General features: G+C 42.7%; 1 protein-coding gene across 1 annotated transcript in view; it reads left to right on the top strand.

Annotated features, from left to right (window-relative positions):
* The window catches only part of PAPPA (pappalysin 1), a gene marked incomplete at its 3' end in the record, with an annotated part of 179,051 nt that overhangs the window by 27,452 nt on the left and 131,180 nt on the right, over positions 1-20,419 (top strand). Inside the window, exon 2 of the mRNA XM_082009036.1 lies at positions 538-1,606. Coding sequence (XP_081865162.1) covers positions 538-1,606 — 1,069 coding nt within the window. The remainder of the gene's footprint in view (positions 1-537; positions 1,607-20,419) is intronic.

Here is a 20,419-nt window from a genome sequence, read left to right on the forward strand (position 1 = left end):
GAAGGTAGCCTGAACACATCCCTTTCACTCTCTCTAGTGTTTGGGTGTTTGATCCTGCCAAGATTATTGCAGCTGCTCAGTGTTTCTCAAACTGTGCAGTACTTAGATTTTATACTTATTTCTTCTCTGGACCTTATTAGATGCAGGGTTCAGGGATATAGGGTATAAAGCGAGGTCAACAAGGATTATTTCTCAAGACTGTTCTTCTTTTCAACCGGTGATGTATGGCTTGAGTGAAGGTAGGAACCAAATGCACAGTACAACATTTTGCAAAAGAGTTTTCATCTTTGGTCAGAATAAGGGGAATCCCATTCATACATGCCCCTGGCAAATCTTGACCTTTAATAGCAAGTCTTAACATGACCTCTGACAATGATGCCCTAGATGATTTAATGTCTTTCTTGTATACTAACTTTCTAACATATGTAGGTGAGTGTGTGTATATACATATAGAGAGATATATTTATACAATTGAAAGACTAATTTCTTTATTCTGTCATCCTTATTTATTCGTATTTCTTTTTTGGGGGCACATAGGATTATATGACAAATGTTCTTACACCTCCCGTGACCGAGGATGGGTCCTGGGGATTAACACCGTCAGTGACCAGGGGAATAGAGACCCCCGCTATTTCTTCTCTCTGAAGACGGACCGTGCTCGCAAAGTAACCACCATTGCAGCACATCGCAGCTACCTCCCCAACCAGTGGGTGCATCTGGCTGCCACGTATGATGGGCACCTGATGAAACTCTATGTGAATGGTGCCCAGGTGGCCACAAGTGGAGAGCAAGTGGGCAGCATCTTCAGTCTTCTGACCTTGAAGTGCAAAGTGCTCATGGTTGGAGGAAATGCCCTGAACCAGAACTATCGGGGTTACATAGAGCACTTCAGCCTCTGGAGGACAGCCCGGACTCAGAAGGAGATCTTGTCGGACATGGGCCAGGCAATTCACAGACAAGACATGCCTCTACCTCAGCTAGTTCTTCAAGACAGTTTACTGAATGTGAAAAACACCTGGTCTCCCATGAAGGATGGCAGCAGTCCTCAAAGCAAGTTCAGCTATCATCATGGATATTTGCTGGATACCAGCCTAGACCCTCCTCTCTGCGGGCAGACAGTCTGTGACAACACGGACGTAATTGCCAGCTACAACAAGCTCCCTAGCTTCCGCCGCAACAAAATCGTTCGCTACCGTGTGGTAAACCTCTATGATGACAAGCACCAGAACCCCACTGTCAGCCGGCAGCAGATTGAGTTCCAGCATCAGCATTTAAATGAGGCTTTCAGCCGCTACAATATCACCTGGGAGCTGGAGGTGCTGGAGGTGAAGAACTCTTCCCTTCGCCACCGACTCATCCTGGCCAACTGTGATATCAGCAAGATTGGGGATGAGAACTGTGACCCTGAGTGCAACCACACCTTGACTGGGTATGACGGCGGAGACTGCCGCCATGTACGCCACACACTCTTCAACAAGAAGAAGCAGAACGGTGTGTGTGACATGGATTGTAATTACGAGAGGTACAACTTCGATGGTGGGGAATGCTGTAACCCAGAGATAACAGAAGTCACCAAGACGTGCTTTGACCCATATTCTCCTTACAGGTAAGCAATTTCTTAAACAAACAAGCCTTTTATGATCATATTAATGAATATTTGTCTAGGTATTGATCAGCCTGCTGGCTGTTGAACTCTTGTGTTATTGACGTTATGGGCCTTGGAGTTTTTAATTAGTTTATGCTTTTCTTAGTGTTTAGTTCACGTTACAGTTATCCAAATGCAATCTCAATAATAGTCTCAACAGCATCTTAACTGGTATTAATTGGTATTCCCCAGCTAGGCTAAAGAAAGTTAGAGCTAAAGGCCAAAGCAGCCAACTTTGGGAAACCCATTAGTTGTTGGTTATGAGCAGCGTATTGTAGCATTGCACAGTTTATTTTAATGACAGACTCTTAGGAGTGGGGATTGGATGTCATAGAAAGCTCATATGTATTTGGAGGGGGAAGAGCCCCTCAGGCATGGAACAGAACGTAGTCTTAGGTAGACTTTAATTCTATAAGACTTCTTTGAAGGTGGATAGGTTATTCTATATTCTTAATGTTGTAAGTACAGCTTTCTGTAAGCGCTGCTGTAGAGGGGCAGCTGAGTCTGTGGGTTATGAGGAGGGAGAGGGGTACCAGGTTGCTGGCAGCGCTGTACACACATTGCGTGGGTAATTGAACTCTTCTGCAGCCCTTTTTATATATATGAAAATGGGGGTAATGCCACTTCATTGCAAATGGCAGGGCAACTTTCTGTTGGGTGCATGTGAGTTTATAACATCCTGAGATCCTCAGCTGAAGCCTTCCTTGTGTTGTAGTTTGAAGAGGAGCATCCGTGAATAACTTGCATCACTTGAGTACCACCTACCTACAATAATTCCAACTTACGTTTTGTCTTCTTCAGATAAGAGTTAGTATGTATAAGTAAAAAAGTGTTCCCTGTGAATGAGTTAGAAATATAAACACACAGAAGATGAAGGTTAAAGCTGAAATTCTGTTGTCTGTATCCTGTGTTACAGTTTTTTTAGGGCAATTCATGGAGTCATGGGGAAAAACTTCTAGATGGTCAGAACACCCTGTGTTGTCAACACTAAAGTTCAAGTTAAGAAGGAAAGTATGAGTTGTGCTGGAGTCACTTCCATTATAGCAATTCAGGCTATATTTGTAACTTCCTTAGTAGAGAGAAGTTTTTAAACAACATTATCAGCTCTACTGGAGCTTTAAATACACATAATTAAGCTGCAAATAAACCCTTCTTTTCCAGCTTTTTTGTGTTTTTTGTAAACTCCAGTGAGGTTGTTGTTTTAAAAATCCTTACAGCCCAGCTTGACTTCAGCCAGCTACCACTGAACAAAGCTCAGATGAGGGAATGCTTTAAATACTAATTGTTGAAAATATCAAAAGGAAAAATACCAATCTTTTAATACTGTTCAACTGGAGAAGAACACAACTAAGCAAATATCATCAAAGGCATAATGCAAATTGGACTGTTTTAGCACTGTAGCTCTGAGAACGCGAGGTGTTAGTTATAACAGCTATGACAATTTTTAGAAAAATACATTATTTTTAATCTGATAGTACCCTTTTATCACTTGTTCTGTGACCAGCATAATACCCACACAAAATGAAACAAGAAAAGCCTTGTAAATTTTAGATGACAGTTTTAAGACTGTGCCTTAATATTATTCTGACATACAGAGATGTTTCTATTTCAAATGTAGTCTTTTTGCTGCACAGATTGTACTTGCACAAGCCCAAGCAAGAAATTTAGTCCCAAAATCTGAAGTTACCTTAACACAGCATAGTTGCTTTTCAGTGCAGTTCTATGTTCCTTTTGGAGATAACCACCTTGCTGAACTTGTCTGGAGGATCTGCATTTCATGGCATTGAGCCCACAGACCTTCTACGTGTTCATTTTGGCTTCAGAAGCATCTCCTTTTCACTGACAGGCTTAAGTCAGTGAGAGAGACCTGAAGGTCCTTTTCCACAGTATAGAGCCTGAGAAAATCCATAAGATTTTTTTACAAGAGTTAGATTTCCTTTATTTGTCTTTGCACAGACATTTTAATGCAGCATTGATCATTGGCAGTGAAACCAAGAAGGGCAGTAGAAGATATTCCATCTCTCTGGAGCCTTTATTTGGTGGCTGATGTGCTTAGGCTCAGCTCATACCTACCACTCGGTATGGCAAAATATAGCAATTAGGCCTGTGGACTTGATCAGTGAGGTTTGTAAGGCTGAACACTGCTTTGAGTATTTAGGCTAACAAATACAGGTTTAGAGCAGTGGCTTTGGCAGCAAAACCTTCATTGACTAAAAGGGTGAAGATTCAAACCCTATGTTTGGCTTTGGTATTGCCCTCAGCATCATCCCCTGAGAGAGAATTCCATGCCAATTAGTGACTCAGTCAAAATCTGTGACTCAGTTGGCACCATCTGGGCCCATTTTGCATCACCAGCCCCTCTTGTCATCACTTTCATTGGCAAAGAGTCCTCAGTCCCCTCTAGTGCAGGCCTTGCACCACATCAATGAAGACATCTCCACAGCCACCGAGAGCTCACATCTAATTACAGGTATTTCCTCTGCCAAAGTTCAGTCTAACAATAGCAGAAGAAAGGTAAAAGAGCCCTCAGTCTCATGAAGCATCAAATAAAAGAGGGAAAAACAATGAAATGGTACCGGTAAAAAGTTTCCTGAGCTTTGTGCTGTAAAGACTCTTCACAGCCTTCCTTGGTACTGGAGGGGCCCTCAGGCACTACTGGGTTTTGTTCTTCCTACATCCTTAGTGTCAGCAGTTGTAGCCAGCTGTTCACCATGTCGGAGTTTATTCCTGAAATACTTTTGTCCTTTGGAACCAATCAAAAATTGCTAATGCTTGATTAATGCTGTTATAAACAGAAACCCTCTCCAGTGCCTCTTCATTCCCAAAAAAAGATGTATCCGTTTCCAGTCGCTTTCCTTCTGACTGTCTCAGTACTGCCCATCTAGCCTCCATCCTGGGACAAGGTTGGTATGAGTCTTGTTACAGAAAACTCAGTGGATGCATCGTGACTAAGTGCAACCACAGATGTGATATCACTGGAACAATTTCAAGACATCTTTGATCTGCATTATAAGTTTCCTGTGATCCTTTTGGCACCTTGGACAAAGTGCTTAGGTTCTTTGATGGTGTCCTTCAGTCACTGTTGTGGTGCAACTATGACTATCAACTTTAGAGCTGATCCCAGCAGCTGAGCTGGTTTTTGTTGGTTTGGGGTTTTTTTTGTGTCCCCAACCTCTCTCTGGCACCTCCCCAAACACATTTTCCTCCCAAGACCTGAGATTCTGTGCCATAGTCAGGTAGCAGGGCTGTTGGTGCATAGAGATTTAAGTACAATGGCTTATCTGTAAAGAAGGTTGCCAGAGGGGCAGTTCAGAGGGACAGCACTGATGGATGGGGACTCTGCTTTCAGAGCTGCTCAGCAGAAAAGCTGTAAACATTGTGGTACCAACTAGATCATCTCTTCTCTTTTTTAATAGCCTACAGGAGAAAAACAAAAGACTGGTTATCATTAGCTGCACAGTAGGCTTTCTCCAAGAATAACTGCCTCACTTTTTATTAATTTCATAAGAGTGGGACAAAGTGTGTTTAGTCCCAGCACCAGATTTGCAAATATTGTCCAGCTTTTCTTTATTTCTGCAATTCTGGGAAATTAGAACATGCTAAGATCATACAGTCTGGCCCAATACAAAAGGAAGGAGCAAGGATAAACACACTTGCCAGAAACACACATTCCTTGTGTTGTTTGGGATATTGCTGGTTACAAAATAGGGAAGACTTTGAGCTCATGACACCTACCATGGCTCCTTTTCAAAAAAACTTGAAACAAACAGCAAGGGATCATAGGAAATCATGCTCTGTAAGTGCCATTTGATGTGGCAAATTGTTGCACCATACGATGGTTAACTGAGCCATTCCTTTTATGTAATATTGGGCTTGCACATCAGGCTTCACCACAGGATCGCATGGACAGATAAGAAAGCATTCCCCTTGATGCCTTCTTAGGAAAATGATGATGAAATTCCTGAAACAGTAAAAGCTACTGGAGTCTCTTCAAACTCCATACAATCTACTGAATACTTGCTGGAAATCCCCTCAGAATAGCTGACCCTGGGGACAGGCTTTCTCAACATCCATATGTGTGCCCTGAAGGCTCCCGCAACCCTTCCTCTCTGCCTAAACAAGGGGCAGGGATGAGCTGTACATGCTCCAGAGTGTATTTGCAGCACCTGCCTGCAGGCTCGGGGTGACACCAAACCAAAGAGCTGGAGTCCAGTGCCCTGTTGATCCTACCCTTTTCTGTAGCCTCTTCCAGCGCTTGTGTTGTGCAGTTCAGCAAAGCTTAGCGTTGCGTCACATCAGCTCGCTCAAGATTAAGGGCATTGGCACATTCCAGTGGTACGTAAATTAGACTCTGAATACACGTTTGAACAATTTGTAGAAATTTCCATAGTGGTTTTGAACAGCAATGGGTATGGCAGAGTCTTGTACGAAGAGCCCACCGTGCTATGCCATGTGGATGGCACTAGTAGCATTAAAAGCAGGAGGTGGTTGGCTAATCTACAGCCCAGGTCAGCCTCGTACAGACAGCCGAGCAGTGTCTGCACTTCGGGGCTCCTCCATGGAGTTTCTGATCAGATCAGCTTCTTAACTCTTTTTCCTTCTCTTCCACTGAACATCTTTTCATGAGGCTTCTTTGCAAAATATGGTCAACTTACTCTGGAGGAGGGAGGCATACTTAATGCCCTTTTCTAGGAGCTAGAAGAGTTGTAAGAAATACTCCTTGATTCCCAATAAAAGATTAATTTCCACCTAATCCTAAACACTAAAAAGAACAGAAGAAATTCATCAAAGCTCTTCAAGTCAGGAAGCTTGAGAACTTAATCCCCTGCCTCGAAGAGACCATTGTGTAGCTCTTAACATCAAGGATTCCTGCATTCACACAGGTATCAGACAGACATATAGCAAATACCTGAGTTTTTATCTAGGGATTCGGCATTAAATGTCCAGTTCTTTAATTACCAGCCCCAGGGCTGTTTAGAAGGTGGAGAGGTAACACTCTCAAGGACAGAGTTGCTGTATCTTGGTAGTTGTCACCCAAAAGCCAAGTCCCAACAGGAAATCCTCTGTTCTCTCTGTTTATTCTGTCCTCTGTTCCAGATGTCAGGGATGTTAATCAGCTGGGAGGAGTTGCATCTGTTCCCATGCTAGTAAGTGACATTTATAAGTCTAGTATTGAATTCTGATATAGACAGGACTTCGGTATTAAAGAAACTATTTCTGAGTATACAATTGCACACCCTAGAAACAGTAGGAGTTTCCTCGATTTATCTTGACCCACAGTCATCTTTTCCAACAGTTTTTTTTCAAGAAACATTTTTTCCCCAGGACTCATAGGACTCATGTTTTTTTTCATGGATGTTATCCATTATGTAAAAAAATCACTGTCTGGTCAAACTGCAGGATGCTCGGAATGAAAACAGCCTATAAAATCTATGGAGTAAACTACCAGAGATCATTAAGAATCCTTGTGGGAGACAATAGATTAAAGTATTATTATACTGTCCAGTGCTAATGCAGACCCGTTTAGCTCTGGCTCTGGAACCCCACACGGAAGATTTGCAAGTGCAGAGTCTGCAGATTTGCAAGGACTGAATTTGCCCCTCGCTGCTCTGCAGCGCTGCATCCTCCAGGCCCGGCCGCCCTGCGGGCACAGACGCTCTCCAGCAGCCCCTTACCAGGCTCTTTCTAGCAAACAAGGTGGAGCTCATCCCCTCCCGCGTTCTGAAAAGTAGCAGTGTATATGAGCTGTTTTATTCCCCTTGCTGATCAATTCAAATTATACCAACTTACACACAGACCCACGGTTTGATCACATCCAGCATGCCTCTTCCAAGTGCCGTGGGGCTTTGCATTCGTCACCCTGGTTTTCTCCCATATGCATTTGTGCACAACCTCTCTTCAGCAGTGGGCGTGAGGTGCCCCTTGCATTTTTAATTAGCGGCAGCTGAAACCTTCTGTAAATTCAGGGGGTTGCACCTTTCACACAGAGGAAGATGCAAAGCACAGGCTGTTTCTGTGGCAAGTTTAACCAGGTGCAATACTCATATTTGCAATTCCAATTCTATCTTGCAGACTTCTGATAGGAATTTAAGTCTAATTCCTGCAAACAATGGGGAATGCAAGCTGCCCCTTGGGAAAATACAGAACAGGCACCTCCACCGTGCTTCATTTTACAGCATCCATGAACATGATGCATTTGACTTTGCCTCTCACATAGATTGCTGGACTTGGGTAAATAGTACTTCGGTTGGGTGGGTTTTTTCCTAGCGATCCCTTCACTGTTGCTGCCAGTGGAAACGTACAGAAATCTTTCAGAAGAGATGATGCTGACTTGTGCTATGTCCTGGGGGAGTTTGCTCTGTGCAGCCACACTTCAAACCCTCGGCATTACTGGTGCCTTCATGTAGTGGGTTCGCAGGGTTCAGGAGAAGGGGTGAGAAGGATAAGGTGAATTTTCTTTATATAGTCTCAGCTGAAAATGTTGATTGAGCAGAGGCACGAATACAGAGCCCACGAATTGGGCTCTGCCTTTGCCCAACATCTGTGAACTTAATGCAGGTGAAGAAAGCCAACCCAAAAGTGTGATTATTCAGAAAACAGCAGTTTCTACAAGTAGTCTATATTTTTGCATAGAAAAATGCCTTTATGCCACAGAGGACTTGCCTGCAGCCTCAGTAGATGCAGTGGGAAGATTGGGAAAAGGGATGCAAGATCTGCGCAGGAAAAACAGATAATATTGTGTCAGTGCTATGATTTTCAGAGCAATGTTGTTCTTGATGTAGCTGGGAGAGCTGAGCAAGTAAGGCAGGTTTCAGCAGCAGGGGGGATGTCTTTTCTTAAGCCAATTAATAATGTTAAGAAGAAAAGGTAAGAATAATACAAAGAAGGGTTTATGAGACGGAAAAGTTGTCCTTTTTTTCCGCAAATTAATCAGTTGATCCAGTTAAAAAAAAAAAATATTAAGATTTCTCCCGAGAAATCATTGCTTGTGATTTTTGTGTAGTCTTTCTTCTTTTGGTTTGTTGGCCTGTTGGGGGATTTCAGAGATAGGAGGAGGAGTTGTATGTCAGGGGATTTGGGTATGTATGTATGTATGTTTAAATCTGATAGCTGGAACAGAGTGAGGAGGGGATTAACTAAATGGAAAGGTGATAGAAAAGAGGAAGCTCTTGGAAAAAAATAAAGGAGAAAGGATGCAGAGGCAGATCTGTAGGCAACAGCACGAAGCACAGTCTGTGTCTATTGGCCCTTGTTTGAACTTCTTTGGCACCAGTTCCTGATGTTTTAAGTCACTGTCTGCCTCCTCCCTATTCTGTCTTCCTTCCTTCCCCAAGGTAGGTCATCCCTTCAGTATAGATTCTCTCCTCTGCCCAGTTTGGGGCTAGGGGAAACCCAAGAAGTGGATGTCCTGGTTTATCTTCTCTTAACTGCAGCGAGAAAAATTCATTGTCCCTCAAACACCCCAGGACCAGGACAGTGTGGAGCTGTCCCATCACTTTTATAGCTGTCCACCACTACGATATGCTGGTGCAGAGTGACTGGCAAGGCCTATTTCAAAGTACATGTGATGTCTTCTCTATTAGCTGTATGTCAAGACACCCATTGAAATCGTCATAAAGAGTCCTAAAACTTTCTCTGTGCATGTTTGAGAAGGATGAAGAGTGTGGGTGATCAGAGGGGCTAGAGAGAGTTGCTGGTAATAATTTCCTTAGAGCTATCAGGAAATGCAAAGATGCAGAGCCTCACAACAGGTCTTTTAGGATTACTGAGATACACTGGAACCACTTCAATATTCGTTCATAAAAGCTATGTTGTAGAAAAGCCTGATGCTGATAGCCATAGTAATTTTTCATCCATTAGGGCCAGATTCATTGAGAAGTAGGATGGATATAGCCCCACTCCTCAACCTGGTAGAGTGTGTAGACCACGAATACAAACCACTACTGCCAAAAGCAATTCTGTGATTGCTTGGTTGCAGCCCTGAGCCCTGGCTGAAGCGGAGCTCAGGACAGGACCCACATACAGTGGAGGAAGATGAGGAGCGATTGCTCTGTTGGGGTCAATGAAATCTTGTCCTTCAATTTTGTTCTGAGTAGATTTGCAGTTTTGGAGTTTCTCAGGGTAACTCAACTGAAACTACCTAGTTTTCACATAATTTCAGCGCTCCAAATTAACATAAATTTGCAAGAAATTGTTTTCAGGTTCATTAATAATGGATGGGTGGCTACACCATCGGAGCGCTTGTTCTCAGCTTCCAAAAGGATCAGGGTGAGCTGCGCTGAGGAAACTTCTTGGAATACTTAAATGTTTGGGGTATGAAACTCTAATAAACCTGCAAAAAGCCAGGAAATTTGGAGTGAAGGCTGAAACTCCATACTTAGTGCACCCTACTGGGTTTTTGTATTTCAGAACACGTTGTGTTTGTTTGCTGAAATATCTCCAGTATGGAGCTCTTTAGGGTGGAGTTTCACCTTTAACTCTAAATTTCCTGGCGTGTGTGAGTTTGAAGTACATGCTTAACTTTTCCCCAGTGCTGTTTTTCATTTTTAATTTCCTTTTTCTTTTAAAGGAGGGACCCTGCTAGAGGGACCCCTGCTAAAAAGGGACCCCACTGAAACCAAGATTAGAGTTTTTGGCCTAACTTGATCTTTCTGAAATTCTTCAGGAGAACTAGGTTCAGCAAATTTTTTCTACTGTTGTTTTAAAGACTCTTGTGGCCAATCCACCCCAGTGAAAAAGATCGATAAAATCTGCACCCTGCGGACCAGTTATTTGAGAAGGTGCCCAAATGTTTGAGTAGTCTATGACAAACCTTGGAAACATAGAACATCTCATGTAAATTCTAGTTAAAGATCTCGTCATGGCCATTGATATGTGTGAGCTGTTTGTTGTGAAACATGTTCTTTCTGTTAATCCAATAATTGCAGAAGCAGCCCATGTTTGCTGTTGACACTTGTTGGGTTACATCAGTGATGGTAAAATAGTGGAAACAGCAGTGGTTTGGAATGACAGCAGTGGCAATTACCTGCAATGCTTTTAAAAATAATTTTGGCCCTGGACGTTGAAAAGATGTGTCATCACTGATTTGTGTGAGGGCAGCTTCAGCAGGGTTGAATTACAAGACTGGAGAATAAAGTTCTTTCTGCTGCCTCAAAATGCATCTTTTGAGCTATATTGCCAGTAGATAATATGGAATAAGTTTGCCTCTCATGCTATAACCCTGTCACGTCAATAAATTGAGGGCTTTGGTGAGAAGCTGTGGTAGTTAGTTTCCCCCAGCACAAGAGACTCTTGGTTTTTCACATCGTTCCCATCAGTTTTGCAAGGAGAATTTACCTTAGTGAAATGTCCCTAGGGAAATTTGAAAAGTGCAGAAGTTATGTGGCATTGGTTTTGTAAGTGCCTGCAGCCTCAGACCAGGTGTGCTGTGATTACGGAGAGCCCGAGCCTGGTTTCCAGAGGACTTGAGGCTCCCGTACTATTTCCCTACAGACCCTCACGATGGCTGTGGCATCGTACGGACTTTGCATGGAAGTCCCTGAAGCTCAGCAGTTCTTGAGGATTTTTAACAACTTTAGTTCATGCAAATAGAAATTCAAAGTGAAATCTGGGGAGGATTCCTGCTGCCTGGAGCCAGGTACTTTGTCACCAACGAGCCCCTCTGTGATGGGCCTGGTACCCTTCAGTGCTGAGAAGGTGGTGAACTCCCTGTATCTTCTGCTAAGCTGAATATTTCTCATTCTGACATAAAAGCACTTTGTTGCTTTACCAGGAGACAATATTCCTCTCCTTTCACCTCTTCCACTATGGCCCCGTCAACATCCTTGTGTTGTATTTCCAGCCTTGACTTTGTAACACGGATCACAGCTGGTTGGTTTGAATTTCCCCTGAGCTACCCAGGATGCTGCTGAAAGCACAGGAAGAGCAGAAATGCTTTAATCAGTTAAATCAATCAGGCAAAAAAAAGTAGACTAGACCTTAAAATTTACCCCGCGACCTTTGATACTCGCTGCGATGACGTCTTTGTTCTATCCCTTTAAGTGCAAGAGTTACTGGGACTTGGCAGAAGGGTGGAGTAAGGAAGACACAGGAAGGGGGTTTGCTGAGTTGAAAAAGCAAAAAGAAAATGTCAGTGAGAAAATGGAAATACCCTGATGTTTCTCCAGCCTAGGGCTGGAGTCGGACTCTCTCTTCCCCGTTTCAGGGAAGGGACTCCTTTTCCGTTAGCTTGACTATGGCCTTATTTAATCGGTTTCCTCCGACACAGAGCCAAGAAGGGGCTTTGCTGTGTGATGCTGGGTCCTGTGTGCGCTCAGGCATCCACAGCTGTTCCCGAGCAAGGGTTGGCTTTTGACTACTGAGGTATTTTTTTATAGCCACAGAGGGCAACTATTAATAGATGAGATTTACCAAAACACAGAGCTATGCAGCGTGGTGTGGAGGGGAAGAGGGAAACCTGTGTGATTTATGCCAGGAAAATTCCATGTCAAAATTATACTGAGACACAGTAAAAATGCATATGCCAAGAAGGGGATTTAATCTGCTACTCGGGCCATGCCAGCATTTCTCTTCCATTAAGGATCTGCCCCATCACGTGAAGTTTGTTGCTGAATTATTTATTCAGCATTAAATGGGACAAGTTATACGAAGGATAAAGATAAGACGCATAGAGAGAAAACACTAGCTTTTCTGAGATGTGATTGGACTGTGAAAGAAATACCAAAAGGAAGCGGAGGCATTCCTGACCCTGAAGACATTTCAGTTTGATCAGATGTGGGATTAGGGGTAAAATGTGAAGAATTCCGCACGGTGTGGTAGGAATGAGTTGATCAGAAATTTGCCTCTTTGTTTATTGATTCATTTCTGATTTCCATGATATGATGTAATGAGACTTTGTGCCCTTGTCAGACTTGCAAATTATATTCGTGTATCGAAGAAGACAGGTTAGGGAACATTGAGCAGAAAGGAGTGAGGTGACAATTTAAGCTTCTTTTGCAGTCAGAGCTCAGACATTGATTAAATAATGTAAAATCCAGATGATATCAATTAATAGACCCGTCACTGTAATCATCTACACATTTTTTGTGCACCTCCCAAAGGCTAAAAAGGGAATTATATACCCAAAATGAGACCCGCTGACTATCAGTAGTGTGTGGGTATCAAAATCCCCTTTACGCTTTGAAAAGCTTGTTTTATGTTTTCTTGGGGTTTTTTTTCTTGTTTAATTAAAAACGAGACAGGGAGAGATTAACTGTTGAAAAATTTTAAGTAAATAAAGAAATACGACACGCTCCTTTAGAGAACATGAGTAGACCTCAAAAAGGCCAGAGCTTAGTTTGCTTCACGTGAGCATCAGAGAGTACAGAAATGTTTCCAAACTGTCTGAACTGCTCAGGTTTGCAGAACTGCTTGAGAACAATTACAAAACAGCATTTTTCTGTGATCTCCTGATTTCCACGAGCTTGATGATGCTCTATTCCTGCCTTCAATCCCAGCAAGCGCAAATGGAGACAAACATGGGCATGCCTGAGAAATATTAAGAATTACATGAACGTTTTATGCAAAATACCTTGGGCATTTCTGGTTAAGGCGTTTTATTTTGCCTTCACATTTGGCTTGCTTTCTGTTGAAGACTAATTCTGTGAGTTGCTGATTCCTCTCCAAACGTGTAGTCTTAATGTTACTGCACTGAGTGCTGAGGATAACCATTGGCCATTCGTAGTTGTTGCTCAGTTAGTTCCTTAGGGGAGCGTTCATGCCATCTGCTCGCAGCAGGTATAGACACACAACACAGGTATGGTTTAGAGAATTAAATCTTAAAGTCTCTATAATTGCTGGAGAAAAGGTAGCTTCTTCCACTAGGATTCAGAGCACCTAGGTTAGAGGCTGGAAATAGCTATGTAAATGCCACGCACAGTTTGCATCGGGCTTCCCCATCGCACTGCATTCCTCAGCAGTCATTCCGTCTTTTCTATTTTTATGTATATAATGTTGTTCCAAATGTACGTTATGCTTTCGGTCTGGACTGAGTTACATATCCTAAGCTCTTTGAAGTCCATAGAAAGATTGAACTCCCAAAGACTTTGGTCTTTGGCTTGGATCTCTACATCCAGAGCACAAGTGAGGTCGAAAGCCTTCCTGAGACGAAGGGTAAGAGCTAAGAGGAAAGCTCCTACAGAACAGCACTGGAGTAAGTAGAAGAAATGTTTTGGGTAAGGATAGATGGCAACAGTTCACAGCATTATGAAAATTACTTCCCTTTTGCCTCCAGCCTTTTTACCACGACTGTGTCAGTGCCAAAAACCAGAACTCACTCACTAATTCTTCCAGAATTGATCGGTCATGATAAACTTCCAAACACAGAGTAAAATGCTTTCCGTCAGACACATCAGAGTGTTTCTCCCAGTTTGCCTGAAGAAATCTGTGCTGTTTGATTCCCCTCCTGCACCCAGTTGGATTCAGAAAAGGGCTAGGAGTTCCTGGCTTCCTCCTCATACGCTCAGAATTCCTCTAATGGTTTTACTTCTGGGGATAGATCTATTCATGTGTTTTTGCTTCAAAATGCCTTATGTTGTCTTAAGAATGCAGGCTCAAACCTTTAGCTATCCTCATCTTGATCAGACACAAAGTTGGGGTTTTTTTTGTCCATCTGGGAACAATACCTGAAGAATTTCCAGGTTTTGATCTAGAAAACCATCGGGAGAAGATAGTGCAAAAGGTGGTTCCAGGATGCCTTCTCTTCCCCCCCAGCTGAATAAGGCAGGATGTCAGGTCTTGCAAAGTTCTTGAGATGTACTTGAGCTGGCAGCAGAGGAGCTGTAGAAGTGAGGGAATTCATAACAGCCCCCCTCTGTCCTTGACAGGGAGTCGCAAGACATTTCATGCTAACATACGTTTTATAAATGCGGGTTTTTTATAATTCAGGGTCTATGTGTGGGAAACAGTGGACAACAATGACAACGTGCAATTTTTGCTGGATCCTTTGCAAAGCTAGTTTTGTAGTAATCAAGATCTTAAGTCCTGTAGTAGCTGTTAGTGACACGTTACAAATAAATTACTGCAGCAAACCAGAGTGACAGTTGATGTGTGGTTGAGATACGCAAATAGAGTGACAAGGGTGCAAACGTTACGGGGAAGTTAGACTGCATGGCCTGTCCGTAGCGGTCGGACTCATGGCAATAGTTGGTCAAGAAATTCCCCATAAAGGAAAATTAGAGTTTTTCTCTATTTGTGTTAGTATTCGGCAATGTAGAACAGACCTTTGCATCCTCGTAGCCCTTTGCTAGAGGTCTGTGTTTGATTCGAGTGGATCCACGGGCTTGTGGTGCCAAAACAGGCAATTTCTGCACCCCATGTCTGAAGGCCAAATATATGGGTATGATTTCCTATAGTCTACTGTTACATGCTGGATCAGTGTTGTACGTTTCATAAGCTGCCAGTCCAATTTTGTAGGGTCTTGGGAAATGTGTCCTCCAGGGAATGCTTACAATCAACCTTATGTTTTGGGCTGATACTGCCTGTTTTCTGGTACACGTGTTAGCAGATCCATATGTGAGGCAACCCAAATGTCCCTCCACCCGACTAATAACCATTAGATGTGTCTGCTGCTCACTATTTACTTAAGGGGTAGAGGACCTTTTCTGCTTAATTTATCTCTCAGTCCAGGAAACGTCCATTCTCAGAAGCACACACGTACAATGGTATTTGCTTTAACTTGTATCTATGCAGAAGTTGCAGGTCCTGCATAGGCTTAAAAACCAGAAAGTCTGAAAGTTCTTGCGGGTTTGGAAAAGGCACATTTACATCTTTCCTCCTGCTGCTTGTCTCTGGCTCAAGAGAGAAATGAGGGGCAGGATTTTGATGACAGGGAGTTAATTACGTTAGCAGTGTTACAGCCATTGCTGCCGTGTTTCGTCTCCCAACAGTAGTCGCTTGACAAAGTCATGATCTACTAAATCCTCTCTCCAGGTCCTACTTTTCCTTTCTTTCTGTTTTTCTAGTGAACAGGAATTAAAAAAAAAAAAAAAAAAAAGTTGGATTTAGAAAATACACCGTCCACAATATTTTCTTTCTGCAACTATGAAGTATTTTCATTGCAGGTCTGTTGGAGTTTCTGCCAGATCACCTGGCAATTTACTGTGGATTCTGGGAACTTCAAAGCTGAATATTCTTATGTGAAATTTCTGTTTCAGTGACTGACATTTTGTTTCCTTGTAATCTCTTCACTGCTGGGAAAGAACAAGAGTAACCAGCTTTTGTAGATGTCATAACATTTAGTGGTTCTTTGACTATTCAATTTTCTTTTTTTTTTCCCACCTTAAAAACTGTGTTCAGCACTTCGCTGTTGAAGGTACTTCCTGGTATGATCCATCAATACCTCCTGGGAAAAAAAAAATCGGAAAACAAAAAGAGCTAAATATTAGTGCTTTGTTGTAACAGGGAGAAAAAAAATCTCACGAACTTCAAAAATGCGAGGCTTTTAGGGCCAGGGCACAAGTTTTTCTTGGTTTCCCTGAGTGGAAGTCTCCATCACCAGACTATGTTCTTTGTGACCTCACTTTGGTGTCTCCTACCCTTTATTGCAGAAGATGAAATAAGAAGAAATTTCAGTCAGTCTCATTTGAATCAGGTTTTCATTTCTTTCTCAGAAAAGAGGAAAATTGGGATTATCCTAACCATAAGCCATTGATGATCTGCCCACTGCAGCAGGACCAACTTTATGCACAACCCTGTCAGGAGGTTAAGAAATGAGATTTGGAAGTCCACAAGTTGTAAAAAACAAAAACAGAAAAGAAGTGCCATCTCGAAAGCAAAAATGATTTTTGCAAGATGCATATTTGGACTGGTTATTTTGGCCCATCAACTCCAGAAGTAGCTGTAATAAACATGTTTAGGTCCTTTGTGGTTATATATGATTTGATTTCATTTTTTTTTTTTTTTAGGTGATGTCGGCCTGATTCCAAGTTGCTCTTCATTCCAATAGCAATGTATATCTCACGTTGGGGCACAGGGTTTATGCGCAGGGAGGATTAGTGTCAAAAAGTGAGATGAAAGGAGCAAAGAATTTGATCGTGTTCTTTTTTCATCCTGCATTTTTTACCCTGTGTTAATTAGGGAAGATGCTAAAGGACCAGCCCCTTAAAGTCCCAGCTGCACACTCCGGCAGGGACGGTGCCACGTGTCACCCTTCTGCAGGAGCTGTGACTAATTGCGATCTGTGAGCACCCCAAGGCCACAGTGCTCCCTACCCTGACCTGTGTTCGTCTTCCTAAAAATCTAAAATATTCCCAGAGTAGGTGATCCACCGGAGCCCACCCAGATTGGGCCCTGACCCTGCCTGCCTGTGGTTGCCCACTACAAGGGCAGATGGACCCCAGGACAGAGCAGTAACCATGCAGTAGGGTAACTCCATGCTTTCCGTGGACTCTAAAGAGGGAACACAAAGCGTTCCCCAGTGCTCCAAAAGTGCCAAAACCTGAGTCACTCCAATCGTGTCTTCCCAGCAAGGCTGGTCACGCCAGCAAGGCACTTGTTTGGGCAGGCTGCAAGTGGGACCTCAAGCCTGACCCCCCAGCCACCAGGATGGCAGATGGGAAAGACAAGCTGGAGTAGAATGTTAGTAGTGGGAATTGTTAGACAACTTTAATATAGAGAGTTGCTATGAACTACTCCTATAATTAAAGAAAATCCTGTGTCAAAGCCTCAAGTTTCCTCTTGATCTCTCCTTCCAGTCTGATTAACAGAGGCTCTACCTAACTCTTGACCTGACTCAAGGGAGTGATGACAGGCTGCATGCCCGGCCTCTGGTGCTTTTCATGAAAAAATCAGGTTTGTTCTGGTGACCGAAACCAAAATGTCCTTTCCTTGAACTGTTGTGCAGTGTGCTATGAACGTACCTGTTGGTTGTTCTGGAAAGCTTTGGGATGAGAGGTGGTATGTAAATGCCAAATATTATTCGAATGGCAGCTGCTCGGTCATTGAAAGTAGAGCCCTGGTTCGACAAGATCTGTTTATGAAGTAAATGTGCTACATTGTCTTCAGAAATGGTGAAGCCAAGGGATTCAGGAAGGACCCGCTTGTTGTAGGAAGCTCCAACTTCCCATCTCCTGAGCACCAGACCTTTAGGACTTTTTTGGAGATTGTAATACATGAGCAAAAGATTGTAAAATAAGAGCGAAAGCTTGTAAAATACGATTAGTGGCCACTAGCACAAAACTTAAAGGATCAGTAACACAATCCACAGCTGATTTAAAAGAAAGATGATCCATATTATCACAAAACGTAGGCTCAAGAGATCGAGTTTCTAATCCTAGCTGTCGCCCTGAATGATTTTGTTGGTTTGAACAAATTATTGCATTTCTCTACCTCAGTTTTCCCATTCAGAAGACAAGGAAAATGACTCCATTTGCCTATTTCATGGCCTCTTCAGTCATGGTAAAATTTCTTGAAGGGAGGCCCAGCACAAGGGTTCTTGTCCCACTTTAGTATCACTTAAGCCCTTGGATGGGGTTTGGAGCAGTGCAGAGGGCTCGTGTCAGGGCTTTGACCAGAGTGGAATTTCTCTCTTCACATTTAGGAAGCATTCTGAGGCCCAGAGGGGAAGCACTGTGGGAGTGCCAAGCAGTATAACTGAGGGTAAAATAGTCAAAAATACATATACCTTCCTATCCCGATTTAAATTCTCGAGCGTACGTGAAAGGTTTGCTGCAGCCAAAAGGGGTTTTCGGAAAAGCGGCAAAGGAAATCTTTTTTAACAGAACAGGTTCCTGAAAATATCCTTACACCACTTCTTTCTTTGTCGTTTGACTTTTCTCCTTGTTACAATGGTTCAGCCTGTGGAGTTTGGAAAAACATCAGGGTAACCAGGTCAGAGGGAATATCAGATGGAGATGAGGGATGGATAAGAGACAAATTACAGTGCGTTTCTCATGGGTCATTTGGCTCTAGTCTTGAAAAGAGGGAGAAAAAAATCCCGAAGTAGTAAAAGAAAGAGACAATCAAAACAAATAAACCTGCCAGTGTTGCTGATTTCAAAGGTCTGTGAAATGTGCATATACGCTTCATAATGCTTTGCTGTTTTAAAGAGATGCGTCTTGAAATGTTCCGTGCTTTAATCCTACTCACTGTCTCAAAAGTTAATTGTACAGTAAGATCACAATTCTCTTTGCCAAGGCTTCCCTTTGTTTTCTTTTTTCTTCCCGTAAGTTGGCCAGCCAGCATATCTTTTTCTAGTTCTGTGTAGTCGCTTAGATTAATTATTTTTTATGGTCGTGTGAGGAAACGGGGGTTTTCAGTTCTTGCTGTCTGAGTGAACTCAAGTGTTGCTCCGCTCTTGGATGTAGACCTTGCAAAGGCAGAAGGCTCGGTGAACACATATTTATGGGCTGGAGCACTGCAACTCCTTACAAACCTACATAAAGGTGGGGTCTCTGGTATAAGCCGTGGGCAGTGAAGCCTGGGAGGATAAACGGAGAGAGGGAACAAATAATTTTGTGTACATTAACAGCCACCCCAAACTTTTGTCCAGAGCTCAGACTAAACATGTTTGACATTTGAAAATTTTTACATCATCTTTTTCCCCATTCTTTTTCCCTGAGCCTCTATTCTTTCTTATCCTGGCCAGAAGCAGCAGCAGAAGCGCTGGGGGGGGGATGTGGGATAAAAAAAAATCTGTTTTCACTGTATTTCTGAATCCCGGCCCAGGTTTGTGAAGGATTTGGCAAGGATTTACAAACCTTTGAGAGAATCCGTGTGGAGATCTGAGGAAACCCGCCTCCCTCCTTAGAAAATCAAGTTGCGTTGGCCAGAGATTGGGCAAAAAATTGGTCGTTTCAACTGAGGTTTCCTTTGAGATTTTGGATTTGAACCTGAAGCTGCACTTTGAGAATCAAATTTTGCTCTGACTGACTCTAGATTTATACTGGAGCAAATACATCACAGTCAGCGCTGATACAGCGCTGATACTCAGCCCAGTGAGAACAGAAGTTGGCTCCAAGTGCAAGCTCACATGAACCAAACCAAAAGAGGACCCAGAGGTAGGTTTGGAGTAGTCCAACCATCCGGTTTATTCCAACCTGTTGCTGTGGTTCAGCCCATTAAGTAGATACTGCATTTACAACAATCAGAAGTTATTTATAGGCAATTATATGCAATACAGCTGTATCATTTATTAGAGGTCTTCTACGAGGAAGATAGGGCTGAGCAGGGGTGCGCCATTAGGGTTCTACAGAAGATAATGCTGATTTTTAGAATTTAGTAGCAAATAGTTTTCTTTATGTATGGGTTCTTTTTTTTCCCCTTGAAGTCCTATAGATTTATAGTACAAAATGTTACAGTAGAAATATGATTCTTTCTAGGACTGTCCTGCTGGAAAGCCAGCATTTCAAAGCAAATGGAATGAAACTGATGACTTGACAATTGTAAAAATTTCCTACTTTAGACCAAGGAGCTGCTTTCAGTCTCTGTTGCAGAATAAAGCAAATCCAGACCCAAAGGATTCCCATATTTTGCACAGTAAAACACCTATTTTTTTTATAATAGGGTGAATAAAGCCTGAGTCACTAGCATAATGGTAGAATTCAGTTCAGAAAAGAGGGCAACCTAGGATCAACAAACACCCAGATTTTTGTAGCCATGTGGCCTTTTATTTTGTAGTATGTGTTGCTTAGGATTGGTCTTAACCTGCCACTGATGTAAAAAAAAACTTGTCCAGCTTTAACCAGCTAAGCTGAATGCATTAGCAGTGTCACAGAGTGATACAGAGTTCAGCACAGG

Source organism: Phaethon aethereus (assembly GCF_964289735.1).
Source record: "Phaethon aethereus genome assembly, chromosome: 20".
NCBI classification, from domain to species: domain Eukaryota; kingdom Metazoa; phylum Chordata; class Aves; order Phaethontiformes; family Phaethontidae; genus Phaethon; species Phaethon aethereus.